Source organism: Athalia rosae, chromosome 5 (genome assembly GCF_917208135.1).
Source record: "Athalia rosae chromosome 5, iyAthRosa1.1, whole genome shotgun sequence".
Classification (NCBI taxonomy): Eukaryota; Metazoa; Arthropoda; class Insecta; order Hymenoptera; family Athaliidae; genus Athalia; species Athalia rosae.
Window position 1 is genome coordinate 9,518,428 of NC_064030.1, and position 26,929 is coordinate 9,545,356.

Below are 26,929 nucleotides of genomic sequence, written 5' to 3' on the forward strand. Positions count from 1 at the left end.
AATGTTTTTTACTTGCGTATATATCGATATGTTACATGTATACATGTAGGTATTAACCGAGGAATGTCCGTGCGCATATTATCCACCCATGAGTCGCTTTTCCACCTCGTATATACATATGTATACTTGGACGAATCCTCAGGCGCTTCTGCACCGTCGCGGTTGCTCGAGAGCAAGCGAGATAAGTATAAAATGTATAAATATATATTGTATATGTACACCGACGTACAGCGATGGTATCCCATGTGGTGAGATACACGTCACATACCCGTATATATACGTATATGCAGGTGAACATAATGGGCATGAGGTTGTAGAAGCCGCCGGCATTTCTGGCTGAGATCAGTCGAGCAACGCTGACTCTAATTACGGTCATTAACTAGCGCTCGTATACCCCAGCTTTGTATCTTTCCCTCCTTCGGTTCCTCACATCCACGATCACCGGTTGAAATTAGAGATTAGAGGTATTCCTCGTACCTCTCTCGCATATGCAATACTCGCACAGAAAACTGGTGAATTATGAATCAGAATCGGTTTGTCAGGATTATATCAGGAGAAATTGAAAATTGCAACGAGACCGAAATGGTCGGTCGCTTTGCTCTTGTGGGATATTTTCAGTCCATGATATGATGTTGCGTGAATTATACCGTGCAATAACGATTTGCAGATTATTTCAAACTGTGACGTTCCGATTTATTACGCATTTCCAAGGTATGAGTTTTTGCTTCCTTTGTATCGCCCTGCAGGTGTAGGATCGGGCAAGTGTGATGTTTATGGGATTACAACGTTGTTGTAGAGAGTATATAATTGTGAAATTCTTAAGAAAATGTCATCCCGCGTTAATAATGAATCGTGAACTTGATGTTTCCCATGTGAACGGCCTCCCGGACTAAAGTTATACTTGTGTACACCTCGTATATCTATATATGGGCAACGAATGGGAGTGGGACGAACCACGAGACTGAAATTGACGAGGAACTTTTCACCACTACCATATACTTTTCACTGTACCCTCAACATTTGTATGTTAAACTTATTTGATTTTGTAGGGACTTGAAAAGCTTCTATATGAATACGTACAATTCAACCATAGAATTTTAGTTAATTAAAATACTACTTATGCAAGAATTTACACTGTTAGGAGTATTACACTACGCTAGGTATACGCACCGTACGCCTGTTGGGAAATAGAATCGACCCGAACGATATAGTGACAATGAAAGCTGAGTTATTATAACCCTTGACAATTTCCTACGCGATGAGAACACCTGCAAAGTTTTGGCTGCTGTACGGTCGCGAGAGATTCGCGAAATCAAGTTTAAAAGTAACAAACTGCAGCGGCGACAAGTTTCTCGCAGCTGCTACTGCGAACGAAAATAAAGAAAAAAATAAATCACCGTGACCTATTTTATGCATCAGGTTTCGATCGGAGTGAGGAATAAACTTTTTTTTGGCTTCTCGTTTTATTTATTTATCCTCTCGTTATTCTCTTATTCACTCGTCCCGCGTTCCAGCTTTGCCTCACCCGTTACGTCATATACAGGCGTTACTTCTATTATCTTTCTGGGATGCTGCGAAATTCGTGTTGCACGTAATAGTGGCAGGTAGCGATCGTGCACGCGGACGTAGGTAGTACGTGCGTACGTAAAAGATGCAGTTGTAAAATGTTGGCCACGGCGATGCCGAGTTTCAATCAAGCATTATAACAGTATAACCGATGGAGCAGGGATAACTATACCGGCTCGAGCAATTACCTTCGTTCTTAACTGGGGCTACCGTTATACACGGCTGATGTATCACCCTATTGATATACCGAAGAGAAGAGTGGCATCGAGCCTCAGGGTTATGCCGAGTTCGATCGCATTCAGCGATTCTTCGAGATTTCGCTCGCCGCTTCCATGCCTGTATTCGTACATACATAGTACATTCGTATACCTGATGCGTGTGGTTTAGTTTTTAGTACAGTAAAGGTGGTCCGGTAACGTTGATAGAAAAAAAAAAAAAAAAAAAAAAAAAAACGAGCTTGCTTCTCGTGTATTATATATGTGGTACATACCCGTAACCTAGACTCCTGTATATATTCGTAATATATATAAATTGATGAGATTATTGCCGTAGTCAATTTGATGAGAGAATTCGTATGAAACACGAACTTTCCTGAACATTACATACGCCGGTTGAGAGATATTATCATATATTATTTACCCGATATATAAAGTTTCATTGCGTGTCGGGCATTTGGGTCACCAGATCACGCGCGCTGCCTCCGATCTTAGCGCCGAAGAAATGAATGGAGAAAATACACAAGAGCGTATTATATGCCTCGAGTCAAGACACGTAGACGTTACAAATGTGTGGTTGAGGAAACGAAAGACACCCACAGTGTGGAATGATGTGTATTATTAGGGGGAAAGAACGCGGAGTGAGGAGGTGTGATACACGGAACTGCGACATTGACATTGACGTACCGTCGCGGTTTCGGTCGAAGTATCTCATGTCCAGAGTCGGATATGCAAGTAGCGAGACCGAGGGGAGCCCCGTAACCGTGTTCCGGTGTCACGACGACGCTGGTCCCTCCCGCCCCTTGTACCATGGGGGACGTTGGCTGCGTCGCGACGACTCCTACCGACGTTGGCGTTACCGCGGTTCCACCTCCGCCGCCACTGTTCCCAAGAAATAGGGGCTGCTGTCCGGCACTTAGTTCCATTATCACCGCCCTGTCCGGATCTGTTAATTGAACTCGAAACGCAGCCACTGCCCGCCGGGAATGCAGCGTCCAGGAATCTGTAAAGGATTAAATGTTAAAGAAAATTGTTGGGATGAGTTATTTGTAATAACCGTTTCGAGCGTTCCTCGAGCCTCGCGTTTAGATTGAATAACAAACGGGTGTTGCGTTGCGAATGTTTTTACATATTTCTATATATTTCTCGGTTCACACTGCGCCAGATAGGTGTGTATAATACGTGTGATTAGTCGATAATAAGGGATGTTAAAGTCGACAGCAGCTGCCGCTTATCGTCGCAGCTGCTAACCGCAGTTTGTTGTAGAAATGATTTTACGCTGAAATTATACGGGGAGAAGAAACTGTGAGAATGATGAAGAGAGACGAGAAAGGTGGCGCAGCGCGTTGCTGGTTCGATTTCAAGATCGCTTCCGCAGAAGTCAGCTGCGGCTCGCTTCGAATGAGAGTTGAAAAAAAAAAAAAATTCGCTTCCATTTAATTACCGGTGTAATTCGATTAAAGATTATTACCTGGTTACAACACCGATACAAATTGTTGAGATTTACGGTTACGAAGATAACTCAATAGATTGCGGGTGATTTATATTTATAAGGAGATTCAACATCCTTACAGCTTCGTCGGTGCTGCCGCAGCGGCTATAATTTCCGATATCGGTTAACTGTACGATTTCGACGTCGATTTATAATCCACGTTAGAATTTTCATTCAATAGAGTCGACGATGATCGACTAATTTAAAGATGACGAACGAAAAATAACGAGGCAAAACAGATCGGTGATTTTTTTCTCTTAATCCGTTCGATCCGCACGAATGTGTGCGGGAAGAGGCGTCGCGACGCCGCGCCGAGAGTATAAATATGGCGTCAAGCCTTCGGTGGTGCCTGTGCAGTTGTTCCGACATTTTTTTTTAAATCTCTCAAGAGAGAACTACACTCAGGAATGTGGACAGGCTACAGGCTGTAGACTGCTAGTGACTAGATCCTTTACCCTTGGACCGCGGTACGGCTCGAGCGGCAAATCCGTGACTATAGATGTACAAGAATTCCCAAAGCAACGCGATGCTCGGGGGATCTGTGCAGGATCGCGGTATGACGGTGTTGCGTTTAACGAGATCATTTATTTAATCTCTTGTAAAACATTCGTCAAAACACGTCGCACGTGCCGAAGCGACGACGCGATGCTTTTCGTAACGGCTGAATAAAAAAAAAAAAAAAAAAACGTAACCGACGAGTCGACGATTCTCGCGCGGGCATGAATAAATTTTGCCGCGTACGTCGGCATGACGTATACTACGTGTATACGTGCATTCCAAATGCAGAAATATCACGCTGCTGCACTTCGTCAGTTCGTAGAAATGGTATGAAAGAAGAAAGTGTAATCGCTAATGGGACGATTTCTCAGATTCGAAAGGTCATTAACGAGTCATCTGGTTAATTGCCGCTCCAATTAAAACGCGGGATTTCATACCATCGTGTGAAGTGGGTTGAATTTCTTAATGCAACATAGGGCGAAACTGCTCTTTGTATATGTGTATCATGTGAATAACAATGAGGTACGAACCGTGACCCCCTGCTCATCTTTTCTTAGCAATACGATACCAAAGAACGAAGTATACATCCACGTATACTATATACTTTCTCACTCCGAAAGCATTTCTTATCTCACGATCCGTCAACACAATTTCTATATATACACATATATGTATTATCATATTATGCAAACTGTGCAGATACTCGGGATAGGTATACCTTATAAGATGTGTTATAACCAACCCCCGACATCCTCGACAGCGCTATTTTACCTTACACAATATTATCATTTCTTCGATGAACTCTGACAAGCACAAGGGAAACCTTACGGGAACTGTAACGTTGAATCTTATGCGAAGCAACGTTGGCCCGTCACCAGCTAGGCCAACTCACTTCCCGGTCCAGAGCGTACGGTTATCGTACCGCGCGCTGCCGATGCTGCTCCTGCTGCTGCACGCTTCGAAGGAAAGACGATTTATGCCTACTTAAACTCGTACTTATTATATAGGTTTACGGTATGATATATCGACGAGTCTACAGCAGAGACCGAGATCGAGTCATTTCAGCTCTAACGATACACGTTGCACGTACGCCAGTGATTTTATTTAGTTGTACCATGATGTACGCTAAAAATTTTTGAACCGTCGATTGCTTCTGCTTGTTCGTTTCTTCGATTATTTGATATTTCTGGCGTATAGTTGAATATACTGCATGTATGAATGTGTGCTGCTAGTGCAACTAGTTTAAAAATCGAGATGAATAATTTGCGAGAAGATTTTCTACATCCAAGTCAAATCCTGAGTAATGTGACCGTGCGTAGTGAAGAAGGATCTGAAAATTATCAAATTTTTCAGTATTAAATTGAACGAAAAGTGCGCGGGACGTAATAACTAGTTTGGTAAATTTGCATAAAAGTAATCACATCATCTAAAATTATCGAACGGGTTTGCGCGGGTTGAAAAAACACGCGAGGATCGGAGTATAAGGTATATACATATGTATGTGCGCAAGGTATGTACAACGATCATGCGTAAGTCGCGAGTAGATATACACGCGTATGTTGTACACTTGTACACCGCGTATATCGTATAAAATACGCGTTGCACGTAAGGGGCCCTCAAGGCCCAGCGCCCGTGATCAGGACCCACAACTCGCGGGTCCTTCTGCGAGCAAGTGAAGGCTCTCTTCGTCTTTTGGGTCCTATAGACCTCTATACGATATCGCGCTTTTATCGACGAACGATCTTACCACATAAATTTCTTCCACATCTCTGAGCCCAGTGGAAGAAAATTTTTACCGTGTTTTTTTCTGTTTTTTTTTTTTCTTTCTCGTCGTCCTACGTACAAGAGAGCCAAGAAAGTTCGGCAGATAAACGACGAAAAAAGAATAATGTATAATGTATGCGAATGGGGTAACACGAATTATTCGCTAACGAATATATGATAATTATAAACCTGATACTGCAAACGGGATATCGAGAAGGAGAGCTTTGAAGACTTTGATTTCAACGCACTTCGGAACTGACATTCTTCGCACCGATCCATTACGTTGAGTTTCAGACTCTGATTCGATAGAAAAAGAATTTGGAACGCTTATTATTTCCAAATAAGGCTCGATAGCGATAAAATTATTTTTGCATAGAGGACCGTAATCCGTTTTACCAGAATATCCGTTGTGGTACACCGTAAGGTTGTATACTTATGGTTATTGTATAGGGTATATACCTGCTGCATAACATTTAGTTGCAACGGGGGTTCAGCTTTTCCTTGCCAAAAGGTCACGGAATGATCAAACGTAGGAGATAGGGTATTGTACATGCGGCTCTTCTCGCTGTATCGGTATAACAAATCACTTCGAAAATCGTGACACAACGTGCAGTTCGGAACACCGAGACGCCTGCCGGATAATAAGAAATACCGACGTCAATTTTGGAATAAACGAAAATTCAAATAAATGAAAACTATGTCATTTCTCACGCGACAACTTATCCTCAAATGCGGTTCAGTTGGAATCTAATAAATGGGTTGCGAAAAGCGAGTCGAAAATAAAATAGCGGAGTCAAAAAAATTTTGATAATTCTTTGAAAACTCATGCGCGACGACATCGTACTCGTTTGATACGGTTTTATATCAAACCTGTACGAGTAACCAAAATGACGTACTGCTCCTCCTTATCGACTACCTCCTCCTTTCATCTACAGCCATCATCCGGGGGCTCTGGGTAATTACCTGAATTTTTTTTCTATATTTGGTTACCAAATTAAGAACCTGCTTCTTCGGAGTTTCGGCGAGAGAGGCATACAGGTATAACTACGTATACATATAGAAAAAAAAAAGGAAAGCTCGAGCTGGTGAGGAAAAAAAAAGGATGCAGAGCTGCTTCCGATCGCGCGATATCGATCGGCGATCCATCGGCGTTTACGTACACCTCGTACACAACGTACTCGTACAACACGTACGATGTACAGCAGCCGAGAGGTTTTACTCACAATCGGCATGCAGTTGCAATAGTAACGAAAAACGGCGAATATTTTTTTCCCACGAAACTGGAGGAAGATCAGAAAGATGCAGGAGTAGTAACACCGTATGAGATGAGAGACGTGTGTACGGATACACCTATCCCGGGTGTAGCGCGTCGGAGGGGTTTTACGGGGGGGAGTGTCGAGGCGCCAAGGTGCCTGACCTCGCGGAAATACCAGGGCGTTGCCCCTCCCAAAGCAGCTCCCTTCGTCACCCTCGTCGCCCTTTTACTAATCGTTTCGGCTCCTTCGACGCCCCCTGGAGGCCTAAGGCCCCTGAACTTGTTCCCGATGCTCACGGGTCACCCATACCGACTCCCGACTGGCCCTTTGACGGCGATTTTATATTCCCCGCTATCCCTCTTCGTTTGTTCTCTTTTCCTTTCGTGTACAGGACCCGAATTCGATACAGGATGTTGCAGCCACCCACGCGAGGGGTATGATTTAAGAATTGATTTATCCTCGGATGATTTATTCGTCTTCGATTGAAGTTTATGGCTACTGCTGCGTGTGCCTCTTTTTTTCTCTTTGCTCGTACTCTCTCCTTGTACTCTCTCCTCTGGTTTTTTTTGCTCCCTTTGTGGTTTGGACTCATTTTTCAATCACTGTACAGACGCTGGCTACGGGGAGTATTCGATATTTGTACTGTCGGTCATTCGAATTGATATTTGTGCGCGTATAGATCCAACGTTCCGAAATTCTTGGATCTCCGTGAATTTATTCGCGTTGATTTAAAAATGTTGAAATCGGGTTCAACGATCTGGAAGCTTTTGGTTGGCACAAGCGGATCGAGCTGCGAGGATTGTTAACGATCTTGTCTGGTGCGCGTCTGCTGCAGCATGCGGTGCGGTAGCTGTATCGATATATATGTAGGTTCAGGATCACCGATCTGTGACACGGGATCGGCATACATACGTGTACGTGTACGTACATACATACTACATACGTACAAGTATATCTCCCTCTTTCCCTCTACGTACAATCTTAGCGTCGCGACGCTGCGCGACGGTGGAACCCGCAGAGATCCCCTTTCGCCAGAAGTTGAAGTAGGTGATCGCTACAAAAGTCGTATCTATGCGCATACCTTTGATTCATATAAAGAGTTCGTGTTGTACACTGCGTATGAACTGCACAGCACGTATACAATGTGGATTACTTACGTCGCGGCGACTTTCGTCGGCTGGGTCGTACTTGCATGTATATAACATTCAACAACTCGTGTATATGAGCTTTATATCTACAACTGGACGGTGAAGTCAGGTTGGTCAGGTTCGTCGCGTCGCGTGGGTACCGTTCAAGTGAGCAACGTTGCAGAAACTTGTTGCTGACAACCCCGAGAACGCCCGTGTGGACGTCTGTCTTTTGCTGCAGCTCATGCCGTTGCAGGACGCCAAAAAAAAAAGAAAGAAATTCAACTAAATCTGCCGCAGGTTGGGCCCTGCATACGTATAATTCTAAAATTTTATACCACCGTACGAAATTCGTGCAGATCGAATCGACAGAAATTTTTTTCCATCGATGTTGCCAAAAACGAGAAAGCCCACTCGTAAATTATATCACTATGAGATCTATGTTGCAAATCGCGTGATATGATACCGATTTGGACGAAGATAAAGAATCTCAAATGAAATTGTATCATTGAAGTCTTATGCGTACAATATGGAATGGAATTACTGTTATCGAGTGAACTGGATAAATATTTATGTATATCGATCGATTTTAAAACATATAACCGTATGCATGTAGTAAAAACGTGATTTGAGTACCGGTCAGCGGACTATATGGTATAAACTAGCCTGCCGGACTCTCGGTGAATTTATATCATATAGGTATGTGTGTATCGTTTTATTTTCTCAACAAAATTGAGGTCGCGTATATATCAAAGAGCGTCGAAATGCGTGGTTATAAATGTACGTATACGCGGTATAAGGTACGGTATAACGTATGTACGGTATATACACGATGTCAATTTTCATTTCTTTCTTTTCTCCCATCGCTACAAATTCTCGCGGGTCGCAAATATACACACGCTATACGAGTATACGTATGGTGTTATACATGCACAATAATTTGCATTTGAAACGTCGATCCTTCATATATCTCGGATAACTAGAATTAAATAAAATTCGACGAATGTCTACCCATACGATTAATATGTAGCTAAATCTACATATAAAAGTATACAGCAGCTGAGTAGTAACATGTGGAATAGCCGGTTGGGAGATTAAAAAATTCAAATAACAGGTATACGGAAAAGAGGATATTAGATTTGCCAGTGCATGCATAGCAGTAGAGGCATGCATGAATTGACAGCGTTAAATTTACGTTTATTGATTATTTATTCATATCAAATGACATAAGATTCCACGTTACACGATGGATTCGATGATAATTTATTCCTACAATGTGTACCCCACGTGTTGGATACATATGTACATGTATTTGACGCGCGTGCAGCGGTTATCGACTTGTATAACTTATGGAATTTAGGTTGTGACTTTGTTGACCTTATCTATCGTATGTACGTACGTACGAATAGTCTTACTAGGTTTGATTCTTGCCGGATTCCGACTATCGATCACGCGGTACCAAAACCTGAACATACACCGGCGATGTGGGCCGTTCCATGCCTAATTATGCGTTAATTAAAAAGCGGACAACATCGGTCTAGAAGTGATCCTGAACCTACAACAGGATGTGATCGAAATTGATCCTCTGTACTTTTTACAGACAACGATATCAATGTCCCATAAATTTCAACAGAATCCGAACTTTATTTCGATTGTTTTTCAGACGATGGGTGTTTCTTTTTTTTTCTCGTGTATAGGATCTGTTTTATCAGGGTATAAAAGGGAAGAGGAGATAGGGATCGTGGATTTTCTCGAAAACATGCGGTACGTACGAAGGAAGGAACTTATTGCGGGCGTAGCATTTGTTCGACAAAGATGAATGCCTTACAAGTCGATAATGATTCATGTTTAAACCATGAAAGTCAAATAAATTACAAGATGGAGATTACAGCAGTTCGTTTCGGCAACTGGTTTAATGCATAAACTTTCGGCACAGAAGTATTATACCGCGCTGTACTAAAGTCCAAACTTGCAAGAGAGATCAGCAAACTCCAAACTACATCGCAGCACCGCAGTGCACACGCTGGGGGATGTCATGACTGAATTTAAATGCCCTGACCACCGGTCATCCGGCTATAGGTATACTCTTCGTATCCTATATAGCTAACAAACCGTAAAGGGATAACGTTGATTGCGCTACCCTGGTGCTCGTGCAACAGGACGGTCTGATTACACATCCCCTCTCGTTAGCTCATCTTTTTATTTCGTTTTTTTTTTTTTTTTTTTTGGATTTCTCTTTTCTTTTTTTTTTCATCCATAAATTCTCCTCCATGAAAACTTGAGCTTACAGCGATTCTCTTTCATTCTCTAAATAAGACGCACGCGCCCACGGTTGTATAGTTTCTTTCTGTTATCCGCTCCGCAGAGATGCCGCGGCAGCAGGTTCACTGAACGGCACCCGAAATCTACCGTCAAAGAAAAAAACAAAACGGAAGAAGATAAGAAAAATAAAGAGAAAAAAAAAAACAAAACAAAACGTATTGAAACAAAAAAAGAAAATAATCGAGCGAACGGTTTTGTTTCGTTGATCCGCGATGCGCGTGTAGTTATCGGCGGTCCACAAGCCACGGGACCACGAGCCACTAGACATGGGACACGAGACACGAGACGTCGCGGGATGTAGGGTACCAAGAGGACGGCAAACCGGGAACCCGCGGAGTCCGCGGAGCCCCGCGTCTTCTTATATACTAGTTTTCTGTACACACATACCCGCGGTACCGACACACATTACGTGTATATATACCGTCGTGTTTCTAAATACACAAGCAGAGAGGACTCGACGTTATATACCACATAATGCTATACCTAAACAGTTAGGGGGAAAGAGGAGATCGCGGTGGCTGGAGTGGCAGCATCAGGCGCGTACAGAGCCGTACAGAGCCGTCCGCCCTGCGGCCACTGCATTCCAAGGGCTGCCCAAACGAAAACCTATATTTTATATACCTGCCCCTCTCTACCCTTCTGTGTTGGTGACTCCCCACTTTCAATGGTGACCATCAGGGCCACGCTATACCCGCCATCCATTTCGTCCACAGGTAGGTAGGTATAAATACGGTTAACGCACACTTATATAGAAGACCTTAGGCTTGAAGAGAGCGACCCTCTTTTGCCCTCCGATCATCGCCCCCTCGTCACACTGTACTACCGGTAGTATAAACAGATACCCGGGTTTGGTCCGAGAAGGATTTAGAGCTGTGTAATTAATCTGTCCTTTAGCTGAAAAACTGCAACAATCTTGCCGTTCTGTTATACACCTTATTTATGTATATTAACACATTTATAGGCGCAGGTTGTCCCGAGGATGAATTAATACTGTAATACATTTAAGTATGCACCGGGTAAAACGCAGGCAAATTTACGCAGTGTTTTTTTGTTTTTTAATTTACTTTTGCATTTTTTGTTTTTTCAATTTCAACGCGAACGCGATCCAGTGGTCAGATTGTCAAAATGAAAAAGAGGTATTAAAAGTGTTGCAACATGTACACCGAAGGAGAAAATCGTGCTCATGCTATCCCCATCGTGTTTCGGTATAGGTATAAGGTAAAAAAAAATCACGTATTTATGAGCGAACACCACCGATCTTCTCCTTCATCGTCTGAAGACCTGCTTCTGTTGATTCAGGCGCGCGAACACAATTTTGACGTACAGGTCAAAACCGCGTCTGATAGTGCTTCTCCTTTAACGGGTGTCTGAAGTACGCAACAGTCAACATCGGTGTACACGATTGTCATGATCAAAGTTGACTATTTTTAATGACTTGAAATGAAAAATAAATTTTTCTCAGCTGTGAAGTTTTGGAAAGAAATTATCTTAACTTTTTAATTTTCCTCTGTATTGTCTTATCCATATGAAATATGTAGGTACACGGTAATTCACGGGCAAAATACATGCCTAATTTGCACCACCCTCAGAATGATGTGGGTATACGTTCGAAAGAGGTTTATTTTTTCTTTGTGCTGAAGATCATCCACCTCTCTGTGTAAACATAATCATATGGATATCAAAGATCGTTGGATCACGTATCGGGTTGCGAACCGAACACGATACATCTTCGGTAATATCGAGATGGCAATGAAAAAAGGACAAAAAATTACAATAAAATACCCACCAAAATGAGGAATCGTTGAATTGGAGGGAATGAAAACTTGTGAAAAAAAACCATTCGGAAAGGTGGTAGTATGTACTTCGTGCCGATATCTTTATGGACTAAATGCGAGTCAAACGTGCTGTTTGGCGCGCAGCTGCACTTTGTAATTAGATATACGACTGAATTTTAATAGCGGAACGTAAGATTATTCCATTCGAAAATATTAACGTATCCGTTTAGCAAGTATATATATAAAAAAAATGTTTTTACTGCACCACAAATTCCTGACGGCCTTCTCAATGTCAGTCCATTATAACATAATCCCAGGGGATAATATAGACCGCATAGGGTCTCTTTAATCGCAAATTTTTATGGGGATAGCTTCTAGACCAATTGTCTTTAATAATTTTTCTAATAGAATAGTATAAATTTGGTGATATGCATGCATAATTGGAGAATAATATGCGGAACTGTGGATAAATAAATTAAATGATTAACTTGATAAAAGATTAACAATTCTTACACTCATATTTTTAGCGTGCTGCAGGTGGAAATAGAAGTATACGTTTTTCCACGTTATCTTCTAGACACATGCTACAATCATATACGAAATGAGATGAAACGTTGGTAGTTGAGTTTAAATATATTTAGGAAACAGTTATGCGTTTTCATTGTTATTTTGTAATTCATATTCAAAAAATTTGATCTGCAAGATGTATTATAATCGTACGTATATCTCACAACACAAAACTTCATCGTATAACATCGTTGTAGAGAAACTTTCACAAAACTTTGCCTTATAGAAATTACGCGTTAAATCGTGCTGATATATATTTTCATTCATAATTCGTATTTATAAATGAACTTTACACACGAAAATTAAACTCGCGAAGATTTACTCTCCGTAATACATAGATATCAGTATCACATATCCCGCAACAACAAAGTGGCTTCAAACACTGCTCTCAAAGATAAATTCACAGTCTTATCGATATACATTGTTCGATCGACTCTAAAGCAGATCTGTCAATTACTTACAACAGAGGGCTCTCCGCAGCATCCCAGTTTGGTCCAGGAGGCTTCGAGCATTCGGTTTATTTAAACAAAAAGTATTAGCAACGCCCTCCCTCGGATTTATCAGCAATAAAAGCTTTAGGGAGAAATTAAGTCTGAGGCGGACCTGTTTATTTGGGGTTTTAATTTTTAAATGGACTGAAGCTTTGGTGACACAGGAACACGTCAAACTTCAAGTTATCAGGAAAAGGCATTTTCAGAAAAGCAGCCGTATTACTGTCGTCGGCATTTGAGGCAGCAATAAAAGCAGCTGGGTGTTTGTGAATGACAAGAGTGGGATACAATTCCTGATCGTTGAAGTTTGATCGAGATTGTTCAAGGATTATTGAAACGTTGAATTTTATGATTTGGAAATATTTCATTTAGAAAATGGGTAAGTATTCTTCGGCGGCGATATTTGCTCGCTGAACACGTCATCTCATTAGTTCTAAGATAAACAAACTCGGCCTGATTGTTGCTGTCGGTTTTGTCGTTTGTGTTAAATTGATGATTTTTAGATATGCTTAATTTTTAATCATGCAGGAGGGTTATTAAGTTATTTTCGCAACTTGCTTGGTAGTCGGGAGATGCGCATTTTGATTCTCGGTTTGGATGGCGCTGGAAAAACCACAATTCTTTACAGGTTGGTTCCTTGGCTAATACTACCTCTTATTTGCTTGATTGAGGTTTGAACTCTACGTCTGAATTGTCTCACCATTTCATAGGTTACAGGTTGGGGAAGTCGTGACAACAATTCCAACCATAGGATTCAACGTTGAACAAGTCACTTACAAGAATCTTAAATTTCAAGTTTGGGACCTCGGTGGTCAGACAAGTATACGGTATGAAGTGTTTTCCATTACCATCCGGTTGAATGCCAAATGATACTGAAAATTGTCACTTTCAGACCTTACTGGCGATGTTATTACTCTAACACAGATGCAATTATTTACGTGGTGGATTCAGCAGATAGAGACCGAATAGGGATATCAAAAGATGAGCTGATTTACATGTTAGGTGTAAGTATGGTTCGAAACATTTTTTTTTTTTTTTTTTACTATAAAATTAAAAACATTTCCAAATCATATCAAGACAATTCATATGACTGCCATTTGATTTTGATTCGCTTCCAATATTTTTAATCAGCCAAGTTCGAGTTTGATGGCATGGAAGCTTCTGAAAACTATAATAAGCTAACATTTTTGATAATTCTTGAAGGAGGATGAGCTGCAGGGGGCGATCCTCGTTGTCCTGGCGAATAAACAAGATATGGCCGGGTGTTTGAGTGTAGCTGAGGTCCACCAGGCTCTTGGTTTGGACGCATTGAAAAACAGAACATTTCAAATATTCAAAACGTCAGCAACCAAAGGAGAAGGACTGGACATGGCGATGGACTGGCTATCGAATGCACTGCAAAGTAGGAAATGATTGACGTTAATCCAAAGCTTACATCATTCGAGCCTTATTATAAGACTAGTCATATGACTGTCACCTGATCGAAGTGTCTTCGTGTGGTGCAAGATGCCTCATTTAGATTTTGATACTTATTTATTATGTTGAAATATTTTTACATTCTCCGCATCCCTCCCCAAGAGTGCAAAGAAATAGATAACATGAATAAATTTGGTAAATTGTTTGGACGAATGGTAAAATCCTACAAGCCTCCCTTAATCTGCTCTTACTCATCATTTTTAAAACAGGGAATGAAAGCTGAGTGAATGGCAATAATTGTTTTTCCATGACAACAATCCACAAAATAGTCCTGAATTGTTATCATCAAATAATAAGGTTCACTTACATTTGTTAAAACTGTACAGACTATTGTACAGACTCATGAGTAATCAAAAAATATCTCAACAAAGACCAGAACTTTAATACGAGTTATATAATTCACCGAATCACCAAAGAGCGAATGTATCATAAAAATTCACAGCGGGATATGTGAAATAAGTAAATCACATCTAAAATGAAGGTACACCACATGAAGCACTTGATCTTATAATTAAATATAGTGATCACATTGATTGGCTGGTTGTAATGATAAGCAATGCTTTTATAAAGGAATAAGGTGAGAGAATTGTTTAATATTGAAAACTTCGATACGTGATCCGGCATGAGCATATGACCATTAGTTGAATCCAAAGATTTTACACTAATGAGTGATCGTTGTGTGTTGTGCTCAGTGTTGGGGTTGATGCTTGGAATAGAATACGATATTATTATGAAATTAGTACACCACAAATATCAAAGAGAAAGATCGAATAAATCTTCAATGATTTGGATAATGAGATACAAATTAATATTCCAACATGACTATGGGTCAATATGCGTACATATGTTGGGCCTAATCAGAGAATCATAATATATTATAAAGGCGAATGACTTTAACCATGGAGAAACTGCATACATAATACAAAATACATTTAATGTATGATTTAAAATTTTGTAATATTCCATTCTCTTATATTATAGTATTTAATAATGTAATAAATAGGCAGTTACGTATGAATATGAAAACCAGGTGTGTGATTTTATAATACCTTGAACTTCTCTACCAGGCTGGAATGCCAAATCTATCAATTCGTTTTTCCTGTGCATCCAGTTCAATCCTTACTTTTTTCCTCATGTAAAAAATTGGGCAATCTCGACTGGAACAATCATAAAGCAAAAATTATGCATGAAAACACGGTGCACAATGAAAAGTATGCTCACCTTGTACATAACACTTCTTGGTGTATGCTTCCCTGGCATCTTTGGCACTCTGTCCATAATTTACAAAATTTCGCCTCCAATTTTCTTCCTTCCAACATTTCTCTTTGGAAAAGTTTAGATTCATGAACTTCGCAGTGTTCGCAAAGAGCCAAGAGCTCTCTGTCGGGTTTCAAAACTGCCTTGCATCCTATACAAGTTTCCTTCTTTTTCGTGAAGGCAGCCAGGGCACCGACACGAGAAGTTGCTATGATTTTAGTGCGTGTATGTTCTCCCCTGAGGAGAAGAGATTCTGCTTTGTCTCCAAGGATTGGTTCGAAAATTCTCAACAATGGTTTTGATAATTGATTTTCCAGATAATAATTGGAATCAATCGGAATACTATTCTCAAGGACGTAAATTGGATCCTCTGCTTTTTGGTAAGCCGGAGTTCCTTTTGTAGAGGATATGAACACATAAGGTACTCGGTCGCCGAGTTTTGGAGCTGTCCCGGCATCCCTTTTCTTCATTTTTGCCGCCAACTCTACGTGAGCTTGTTTAGCCTTATAATCAGTCTTGGTTAGTTCCTTGGTTACAACGAGTTGTGAGATGTCGATGCGGTTGCAGAGAAGATCACTTATTATCTGTTTTGCGTAGTTTGTCGCTCCCTGAGGGTCTCTATAAAAAATTAATCATTGATCATCCACAGATTGTGAAAATAGAGCAAAGAACAAATTAGAGGTTGGTAGGGTTTAGCTTAGCTCGGCTTACCTTTCAATAAGCAACTTTTGTAGGCAGGTATTCATCATATTTGCAACAAGGGGACAGTTGTCTCTTCTCACAGTTTCCAGTCCTTTGCAGTCCATTTTATCATATTCGTTTGGGTTTGTAAACAATAGGCCTGCATATCGTTTTTTGTTAATCAGAAGATATGGGAAGTAGACTTTTTCAAATTCTAGTTTAATGGGTTTGATAAACTTGGCCGAAACAAAATCTGCAGCATCCTTTCCAAGTTCCATGGCTTCTTTTATAGTTTTTACGCCAAATTTTACCATGACAGAATCTGTATCACCATATATTACAACCGCATCGTGTTTATACCCATTTTCAATTCGGTAACGTTGCTCCACTTCTTGTTTAGTGCGCTCTATCATTGTACGACCGTAAGCAGTGGTGCTCTGTAAAGATATTGATTTATAGTTACTTTGTGAATAAAAAATATGGGTGTTCTTTCTTTAACACAAAACTCACGCTAGATATTTCCAGGCAAGGCAATTTTCCTACTTGAGCACCTGTAAATCCATAGACGGAGTTAGCGGAGATTTTTAACGCTAATTGTCGCCCGTCTAACACTTTTTTTTTGAACGGATCAGTTTCATTCTTCAGCTCAGTTTTGGCAACTTTTCTAGCTGTCAGCAAATTCTCCAGGATTTCTGGAAGAAGCCCCTTCCTCACGGTTGACTTGACAAACAAGGCATTGGTTGGTGTCCGTGTAAATTCTTCTTCAGGGAGTTTTAATTTATATTGAGTCGACTGAGGTAAGAGCGTCGTGTAACAGAGATTATGAGCCATTATGATACTTGGGTATAGAGAGCTGTAATCCAATGTCGCAATTGGATCGCTATAGTATCCGCGTTTAGGCTCTATTACTGTAGCTCCTTCATACTGTTCATCACTGTTTTGACTTTGGTATACTGGCATTACGTAGCCTTTCTCAAGTGCCTTTAAGTAAAGCATAGAGATGAAGCATTGATACAAAATATCATGCAAACATACAAATATACAAATACTCATACGAATGGTATTCACCTTCCGTAATAGTTGTGAGACTACTTTAACTCCTTGTCCTCTGGTCAGTAAACAGCTAAGTGAAACACCGGTAACTCTGGCCATTTCCATGTAGTTAATCATGCACATGAGTTTGTCTAGTAGCCTTAGAGGTAGGTAAGCATCTTTTAGACAATAAACTGCAAGTCTTCTGCGGGTTTGAGCATTGCCGTTTTGTAAATCGCTAATAATACTGTAGTGAACATCTTCTTTTTGTTCTTGCAGAAAATGGTAACTGACTGCATTTAATGTATATGAACGTAATTTGTAATCCCTTACAAGTACCTAAAGGAATATTCACAAAAGTTTTATCATTGCTATGAAAATTTATGTGACATGAATCAGGCTCACAAAGAAAAGACTTACCAGCAATAAATCGAATGGTACTCTGCCGTCAAAATTTTCGTGTTTATTTTCTCGTCTACCCATTTGCTTACTCTGTAACACCTGATCTTTGATCACAGATTTTATGTCTTTTATCCTCCCAAGATAGCTAAAGTTTTTTAGTTTCAGGTGTTGTGCTCGATTTAACAAATACGGAAAATCGAAGTTGTTTATGTTATAGCCAGTAAAAACATCAGGGTCACACTGCCTAACAAAGTCTGCCCATTCCTTGAAAAACAGAACGTTATTAGGCGGGGTAAAATTTTGGAAGGTTATCTGTACTAAACAATATGGAACGTACCTCTAGCATGATATCTTCCTTTGAAAAACACAATACCTGTGATCCGACAATACTTGAACATGTATTCAATGTGAATATGTTACGTAGAAATGGTTCCTTATCTCCATTTCTTATGACCATGTTTGCAATCTGTATAACCGGATCATGATTGGCTTCGGGAAAAATGCCTGAGGAAAATTTGAAAAAAATCTGAATGTTTAGTTTCTAGCACAGAAAAAGCGTGAATCTAAGACTAATCTTCTAGCTGCCAGTCATCACCTTTTCGTCCAGCGCATTCAATATCAAAGCTGAGTATTCTAAAAGGTGCAACCTTGGCCCATTCTCCTTCTGGTGGATGAGCAATGAAGGCATCCCAAGCAACATCAACTTCTAATTGACAGCGGCTAGTCAAAGGTAATTGGTGTCCTAGTTTCCCTCGTAATTTCCACTTACCAGGTGATAGCTGGATCCAAGAACAACCTACCACTGAAGTATCTACCATAAACCTTGAATTCAAATGTTATGAATTGCTATATTTGAAGAACGAAATTGAAAAGGAACAGGATATCGGTATATACCTGATATCAAACTCGATGTTACTTTCAAAGGCTTGATACACGTGATCTTGAAAAGTTGGAAAAATAGTCTCCTTTTCCAATAAACGTTTAGACGCAGCAATAAATTTTTGTAAGGCAACTGTTATTTTTAACAGAGGAATTAAGTTCTCTCCAGCATATCCATAAATAGATCGTTTCTCAACCATCTCCACTACTAGTACTGCGTCTCGAATGTTTTCATGATTCCATCTCATGTCTGCTATCACAGCTTTATTCAAAGCTTCCTAATCAAAATGAAATGTTTGTGATTAGGACAATATATATATGAAACATCAGTACATCATCTAATCCATTAGGATACAATTCTTACTCTAAACGGTTTGCAATGAGAGTCCACGAATTTTTCAGGAGCAGTTACAAAAAAGTAAGGACAGAATCCGTGGACATGGCAACAAACAGAGTTTCCTTCCATGGTAACTCCGTACATTCTCATAATTGGTACAGGCCCCACTTGGCTCCCTGGCATTCCAGCCAGTGGCTGTCCTGAAATAAGCTTTTCTTCTCAACTTCATAGTTATTACAACATTTTGAAAAAGATATTCAAAGACATAAATTATAAGTTACGAGATACACAAGTCTTCGGATAAGCCTTCACTAGGTCAGGGGGTTCAGTGGAATCAGAAAATTTTAGTATACCTAAGAATATATTTACTTTGCAAAATACTGTAATGCGTTTCAATTTGTCAAATAGAGGTATTATCGAATTGGACTAGTATTACCTGTGTAGTGATCAATTTCTAATTGCTGAAAAGTGAGTGAATCCTTGTTTGGATCAAGTAATGGAGGAGCCGGTCGACCCCATTGGGCACGTGTGTTTTCTTGATCCGGACCCTGCATAAGATTTTTGGTTGATCATTAAAATCATTATTTTAACAATTCAAGAGCAATTGTAAGAGGCATTAGTTTAACTGCAGGCCTGAAAATAGTGAGGGATGAATGGTGATGAAAAGTTATTGTGTTCATTACCCATGTTAGATTCATTGTGGAATGTGTATTGTACATACTTTGACAATTAAATGCATAATGCCACGTTTCAATAACAGAGCCATGCCCGAAGTAACACACATTATTTTATGATGCTGCAAATATTATTATCGTCATGAAACAAAACACCAGTCAGTCACATGTGCGAAACAAGTTAATATGCTACAAGTGAAATATGCATGGAATGTAAAAAAGTGCTGTGGAATTGGTGTTTAATATACATGAATTATAATTTTGAATCATGACTGCCAAGAAATTAGATCTAACAAACGATTCCTGTGAAGTGGAAAAAGCATGATAAGCACCAAATGATCTGTGGCAGCTAATGCAAAAGTCAAACCAAATGCAACTTACTTTGGTCTGTACATGAGCCTCTTCAGGCTAAAAGAATATAGGGCAAAAAGTTATTGAGAGGAATTAGATAATTTTCAATAAGTATAGTAATCAGTTGAGATTCTGAAATTCTGGAATGGATTATTGTTTCTTGTCATTCCTTGACCACAATGGATTTTACCTCTTCGGAAGGCTGACTGAAACCTTGGGATCCGTTCTCAAAGTCTTCCATAGTAGCAAGTTCTGCCTCAAATGTTCCTGGATACTCGTCATCTTCATTGTCCACCCTATTTGTGAAACACTCAGCCTTAGTACGTAAAAGCAGGATAATAGAGATTTGGAACTCTAACTGAAATTCGTGTTGGAAGACTCGTTTTGGAGCGAAACGATTTTTTAAAAGTATTTTTTGATATGTTTGGCACTGCTGTGATACAAAATCATAAACAGCATAACATTCAACGGCATAACCTCATCTAAAGCATGTATGTTAATTTACCTGAATTTATGTTTTTTGGCTGGAGGTCCCAAGAAGGGCTTTTTACTCATAATGATATTCAAACGCACTTGATACTGATTTATTGATTATTAATTTATTATTATTCAACAACGCGCACTTATTTTGCAAACAGGAATAGACTTGTCGGAGTAAACGTATGTAATGTGGCGCGAAAACCGTAGACGGAATCTTGTAAGTAGTGTTGATTCCCAACAGTAGCTGACTCTAGCTGTCATTTCAGAGCTTTTTTCCCATAATGCAACTGTGGTTTGACGTTTGAATTTGAATTATCGCCAACACGAGATGTGAACATTATGCGCGCGTTTTTTTTACAGTTTGACGATTCCCTGTCATGAATAAGTCGCTAAATTTACATTATGCATTAAACTATAATGAAACGTAGAGAAGCAGTCACCGACGATGAAACCGAAAGCGAAAGTGTCGACGAGGAGATTACGGAGAGCGATGAATCGCTGCCACCAAGCGCTAAAAAAGGACAATTCCTCGGCATACCTAGTTTTTCGCTTTCCTACAAGCAACTACCAAAGAAATGCTTGAAATTCTCCTTTCTATGCATTAATGGCGCAACATTTGTAAGCGCGACGATGATATTTTACCGTTGGGATTTTCTCAAGTAAAATCATGAGGCAATTGATAATTCCGTACATTTTCACAGCTTTCAGGTATCACAGCACTGGTGATATCGATATGGATGTTGGCTGACAGTAAATTAATGTCTAGACTTGTGGGTCAGCGGCTATTTGTAACGATTTTACTCTTCGTCGGTCTCTTGACCTCCATGGTAGCTTTTTTAGGAATTATAGCTATAGTGAAAAAGAGAAAGAAGTTTTTAATCATCGTGAGTGCAGGCCAGAGGGGATTTTAGTTTAAAAATGACTGAGGCTAGATCAATTACGCTAATTCTTCTAATTGCAGTACATATTATGCCACATTGCGTCGCTGTGCATAATTTTCATTTGCGCTATTATGAGCTTCTCATTTTTCGATAAAATTATGAAGAAAATACGCGAGGATATGCTCAACACGATAGTTAACTACCACTCTCTTGACTGGGTTACTGAAGCCTGGGATAATACCCATCAATATGTAAGATCTCAACAGTAGTTATCGGATTCAACTGCAATTTTAATGGGATTACGATTAAATTTCAGCTTCAATGCTGTGGAATCAGGTCCTACAAAGACTGGGCTATTTATCACATGAACATACCACAAAGCTGTTGCTCTTCGACAATTGAGAAAGTAATAGATTTTTTGAAAATTATTCTCCAAATATGTTGACCATAATCATGGGCATTTCAGTGTCTGTTAATGAACAAGGACCTGGCCTATAAATCTGGTTGTTTGAAACGGGCTCTTATTCTTCTGAAATCCAATGTCCATGCGGTGGCGGTATCCGCACTGTTCATCGCAATGATTCTGGTGTGTTTGAAAAATAAGTTTCAGTCAATTGCGTGGGTATTATAAAATAGGTGTACCTTTTATAGGCTGCAGGTATTTTTCTGGCAGTTGGAGTGTGCAAGAGGTACAAGTGGAACAGGCCTCCTACAGGAAGCAACATGAAATCGTGAATTATAATGCATAGGTCAACGTAAATCACAAGTGAAATACAAATAATGTAAAACGTTATGTATTTATTATCATATATAGATCATATATTTTCTGAAAACACTTAATATATTATACTTATAATAATATATTGTAAGTTATTGGACATGCTGGTTGGGTCGTGACACTGTTTGCCGTATGGCAGTGGCAGCGATTTTTAGTGTAGGTTCCGGAGAACACAATATTTTTTTTACTAGTGTGACGTTTTTATTTTATTTTATTTTGTTTATGTAGTATGTGATACCCAAACTTATGAATATTTAAGAAAGATATATGAATTTTTTCCCCCCATTTTCTCTTTTTACTTAATATCAGCGTCGCGAATTATATCGTCATTACATCGTCAAAATATTTTATCCGATGAATTCCGCCGCTATGCGTTGATGGTGTGATCAGCTGCTGTCTGCAATATTCGTTATACAAAAACGTGAAGTGTATTGACATCGGTGTAATTATAGGTATATTAATTATATTATCTTTTCATTCATCTCATTTCTCGTTTTTGGGTTTTCAATTTTTTTTTGTTTTCTCCTTTGTCACATAAACTCAAGATTTATTTCCATATAGTGTCTATAGTTGTGAAGGACAGGGCTGGGCGCAGATCAGGCAGATTCCATCCAGTTACAGATATATTATATCATAGCAAACATCGTGACTATTTACAATAAATACAGTTCGTTAGATTATATATAAATAAAATATAATATCATATATCAGTTTAGGTTTACAGCAACACTTGACAGTAAACAATTAGATCAGCGGCAAAATAGCGTAATCTACCTAGGTAGTGGTCGTAGCTATAGCGTAGCCGAGCTGTGCCTCGAATCAGCTCCCTTAACATTATTCTTTTAATTAATTAATTAATTAATTAATCCATTATTTTAGTAATCAAGTATACGTGGACCAGGGTCTAGCTATAATAGGCCACCCTATTCTGTTCGATTTCTACATTGTTAGAGAATAATTGGAGATTTTATTTAGTTTATCTTTTTTTTCCTTTCCTTCAAAATAACAAACTATAATAACGATCAATTAAATATGAAACAAGACGAACTTCATGGAAGTTAAAAAGTGATCAAATTCAATATAGGTTTGGAAGCGGACGCATTTGTTCACCCATTTCCATATCAACTAGGGCGATGATATCTCGCTGTGTATATAATTTGACACTTGATATTTAAAAAATACTCTATGCTTTGAACGATGTTATTTAATTCAATGGTAATTTAAAAATGCATTACAAAGCATGTCTAATCCTATTTATACACTTAATGGTAATTATTATTAAATAATTAATAATAGTTAGCCATTTATATGCAGACATTACAATGGTTGGATGATCCGCAGCTACATCTCTCATTTTTTTACCCATCCGTTATTCTTTTCCTTATTTTCCCCGTTGAATGGTGAGTTTATTATTAATTATATTCAATATGCTGAGTATGGTTTCCTCAATGCAGGCAAACGAAATATATTATGAATGCTAATATATTTAAATACGTTAATATACGCGGTTCGGGTTTTGGGTTGGGGTACATCATGTCTAGTTACAATATGTACGTGTTTTCTTATTTTGTTTATTTTATGTTCTTCTCTTCTCCTCCTTTTTTTATACCACACGTGCGATGGTATATTAATTTAGGTATACATTTAATATTTTATGATGTAAAACATAAAACATATCGTGTGTTTATTTATATTCCAGCAAGCACAAATATATGAAGTTAGGTATATATGCATGTATTTATGTATTTCATGTATGCATGTATGTGTGTATGTATGAATGTGTGTATATGTGTATGTGTGTATGCATGTACGTATGTATGATACGTATCAATTATACGCATTCGTGAAAGTTACGCACGTAATTTATAGTATTGCGATAATGTGGTTTATAATTATGTATTCAATCTCGTATGATCGCATTCGTTCCTTTCATTGGTAGCTACCTAATTGTCGGTATTTTAAAAAAATTTCGATACACCTTTACTTGCTGACACTATAGCTCTAGGGTACGACACATTCATGTTAAAAATATGTTAGCTTCGCTATCTGCTTTCTCGCTCTGTCTCTCGCTCGATCACTATAGGTATATAAGCATTGCACCGATTCTCCACCCGAGAAAGCACCACTATGATACAACCCCGCCTATATCAGTTCACACCCATCTGCACACACCTAAGATTATCTAATATATAATTAATTTATTATTAATTAATTAATTAGGTAATTGATAACGCAACGTCCATTTATAGAGTAGCCCTATTTTAGATCTAGCGCACATAACAAATACCAACCGACCCCTCTTCTTTCAATTTTTCTCCATCTTCTTTCCCTTCTTCTTTCCTTCGTCCTGGCCATTCACTGTTGAGAGTTCTATATATTTTCAGTCATTCTCGCTCTGTTTGTCTTTTTTTTACTTTTTCTTATTTTCTTTTTTTTGTGTGTTTTCAATTAAATGTTTTTTTACTTTTAATTCATTCATTGTTACCCCTATACGTATAATATGTACCATAGTAGGTATGTCGGTTTAATATGTATATATAATAATATGTAACACCTGTACATTTACCAATTACGATAGTAAAATATTGTATAGGTATTTACAGTGTATAGCGATATGTCACCTCATTTTCTGAAATAACAATTATATGTCATTTTAAAAATGCTGCGCATCAATATCGCTATAATATTACTCTACTAGCTTAAATATGCCGATGTAAAGCTATATATTGACTAGGTTTTCTCACTCATCCCGCCTCAACAATAAATGGCCGTGAGAATAATTGTCCTTAAATTCCTAGTTACCTTGTATGAATGCAGTTTACTGTTTGTTATAGTTTTTCTTTTCTCGCTTCTTTTAAATTTATTTATGGTATATTACATATTTTACGTTCAATAATGTTTCTTTATTCTTTATTTTTACGTTTTTCTCATGTACGGTAATTTATAGGTTCCGACATTGTCGGTATCCATACATTATTATTCATTTACGTCAGGTCTGATTCATCCTCTTATCGTTATCAATACGCCTGTACTGAAATCAACAGGTGATCCTTTTCATCTTCTTGACCGTTCCAACTTCATTTGTTCAGTTTTCATTAATATGATTATTTAATTAAATGATTTTTATTTTTTAAAGAAACTCTCAACCCGCTTTTCGATGAATTCACAAACTTATTGGCAACAATAAAATTGTAACCAGACAGTTAGTTAAATCTTTTAATATCGGCACGAATATTTAAATAGGTATATAGACCCCACACTCAATTCTTATAACTCTTTCCACTACACCCTATTATACGTATTATTTATAACGTTAGTGTTTTGGCATCTTTGAAATACACAAATAGACTTTGGTATAAAATTTTGTTGATAGTTTTTTTTTTTTTTTTAATCTGTGTGCATATAGAGCGCTGAGCGTACAGCGGCTTTTTCTTATTCAGTTCACTGACAGATTCGGCTGTCATTAAAGATTAATTTGGAGCGTGAGTTTCTTTGAATGATTCCCTTACCTCCAACTTTTTAGCAGAATGGATCCAACCACCAAAGTTTGCAGGCCGGAGTACCTCTCCTCCTACGACGTTTCTTGCTAGACGAATCCGCAGCCTTTTTCACAAATCTTATATTGTAAGGGTCTTCCGCAAGCTCTGGGTATATTTGTGCGTCGTGGGTGTATTCACCTTCGTAATTTGATGCGTGACCGACTTTAAGTATCTCTTCTTGTTCCGTAACCATCCACTCTACAGTCGTTAACGTGTTACTTTGCAACGCCTCTTTTTCTCTGTGCCAAGCTTTTCGTATCGCTGTGGTCTTAGCGTGATGAAGGAGCCGTTGTTTTTCTTTTTCAGCTGTTGTTCCATATCGTAAGTTTACAACGGCACTAGTACCGTGGATTTTAACATCGGTCAATGAACTGCTACCACTTCCGTTTTCGTTTTCGTGGAGAGTCGTGTTTACCTGACCACCTAGACGCTTCAACTGACCACAATCTTCAGTTGCTTTCTCAATTTCTTCCTTGACAAAGTAAAAAGCGTCCTGTTGAGCGCTGTGAACGACGAACGTAAACGGTAGGAAGTAAGATCTGTTGAAAACGGATGTAAAAACATCTTTGTATATCGCGTTGGCTGCTGGGACACTTGATACTACAGCTTGGCCATCAGCCGTTCGAGATACAAGAATTCCTTTTCCGAATGGCGGATCAGAAGCTGCACCTAAACGATTCGGTACTAATTCACTGGCATCTTTCTTTAATGCAGAACGAGGGGGTGCAGATAAACTCGCAGCATCCCCTGAGTGCCTCTGAGCTATATATGCCAAGAAACCAGATCGCACTCCTAGGTTTCTGACTCTGTCTTTGGACCCAAATATCGAACTACTCGGCCCCAATGACGAGCCATCAGGACCGCCTGGAAGTTCCTCTGGGAAGAGCTGAGGGGCAAGATTCTTCAAATTGTACCCGAGATGTGAAAGCCACGTCAAATGATCTGAAAAGCAAATCGTATCCAATGATAACTGAAACTACTATTTGACACTTCTCATTTCGGAGGTATAGAGTAAAGTCAAAGAAAAAATATGGCGATTTCATGCCCTACATTATTCATTTGCGATGATAGTTCTTTCGAAATTGATCT

The 26,929-nt window shown here is 39.0% G+C and overlaps 5 protein-coding genes across 8 annotated transcripts in view; 2 read left to right on the forward strand and 3 right to left on the reverse strand.

Moving 5' to 3' along the window:
- LOC105692865 (ankyrin repeat and BTB/POZ domain-containing protein BTBD11) overlaps positions 1 to 13,231 on the reverse strand; it is a 27,798-nt gene extending 14,567 nt beyond the window's left edge. The window contains exons 1-2 of the mRNA XM_048655892.1: positions 12,529 to 13,231; positions 2,469 to 2,784 (exon numbers count right to left, since the gene is read on the reverse strand). Of these exons, the coding sequence (XP_048511849.1) occupies positions 2,469 to 2,707 (239 nt within the window). The 5' untranslated portion in view covers positions 2,708 to 2,784; positions 12,529 to 13,231. The remainder of the gene's footprint in view (positions 1 to 2,468; positions 2,785 to 12,528) is intronic.
- A 40-nt stretch (positions 13,232 to 13,271) lies between these two features.
- On the forward strand, positions 13,272 to 15,575 carry LOC105692881 (ADP-ribosylation factor-like protein 1). The gene is made up of 5 exons (XM_012412391.3): positions 13,272 to 13,452; positions 13,602 to 13,701; positions 13,784 to 13,900; positions 13,966 to 14,077; positions 14,277 to 15,575. The coding sequence occupies exons 1-5, from the start codon at positions 13,449 to 13,451 to the stop codon at positions 14,484 to 14,486; spliced, it is 543 nt and encodes a 180-aa protein (XP_012267814.1). The 5' UTR covers positions 13,272 to 13,448; the 3' UTR covers positions 14,487 to 15,575.
- On the reverse strand, positions 14,067 to 20,858 carry LOC105692880 (DNA polymerase delta catalytic subunit). 2 transcript variants are annotated; one of them, XM_012412389.3, is made up of 15 exons: positions 20,668 to 20,858; positions 20,353 to 20,458; positions 20,193 to 20,219; positions 19,574 to 19,685; positions 19,165 to 19,337; positions 18,816 to 19,078; positions 18,517 to 18,743; positions 18,259 to 18,425; positions 17,940 to 18,185; positions 17,556 to 17,858; positions 16,998 to 17,468; positions 16,518 to 16,924; positions 15,771 to 16,424; positions 15,599 to 15,706; positions 14,067 to 14,468 (listed from the first exon to the last, which is right to left on the reverse strand). In XM_012412389.3, exons 1-14 carry the CDS (start codon positions 20,715 to 20,717, stop codon positions 15,610 to 15,612), a joined length of 3,303 nt encoding a protein of 1,100 aa, XP_012267812.2. In that variant the 5' UTR covers positions 20,718 to 20,858; the 3' UTR covers positions 14,067 to 14,468; positions 15,599 to 15,609. The 2 variants fall into 2 exon arrangements, with proteins under 2 accessions (XP_012267812.2, XP_012267813.2); XM_012412390.3 differs by lacking the exon at positions 20,193 to 20,219.
- Positions 20,859 to 20,874: 16 nt separating this feature from the next.
- Positions 20,875 to 22,351, forward strand: LOC105692878 (tetraspanin-9-like). Its single transcript, XM_012412381.3, has 6 exons — positions 20,875 to 21,260; positions 21,344 to 21,526; positions 21,604 to 21,774; positions 21,840 to 21,929; positions 21,990 to 22,109; positions 22,175 to 22,351. The coding sequence occupies exons 1-6, from the start codon at positions 21,060 to 21,062 to the stop codon at positions 22,256 to 22,258; spliced, it is 849 nt and encodes a 282-aa protein (XP_012267804.2). The 5' UTR covers positions 20,875 to 21,059; the 3' UTR covers positions 22,259 to 22,351.
- The window catches only part of LOC105692882 (teneurin-a), a 451,510-nt gene continuing 446,882 nt past the window's right edge, over positions 22,302 to 26,929 (reverse strand). For all 3 annotated transcript variants that reach the window (XM_048655887.1, XM_048655888.1, XM_048655889.1), the window contains one exon: positions 22,302 to 26,782. In XM_048655887.1, coding sequence (XP_048511844.1) covers positions 25,821 to 26,782 — 962 coding nt within the window. In that variant the 3' untranslated portion in view covers positions 22,302 to 25,820. The remainder of the gene's footprint in view (positions 26,783 to 26,929) is intronic.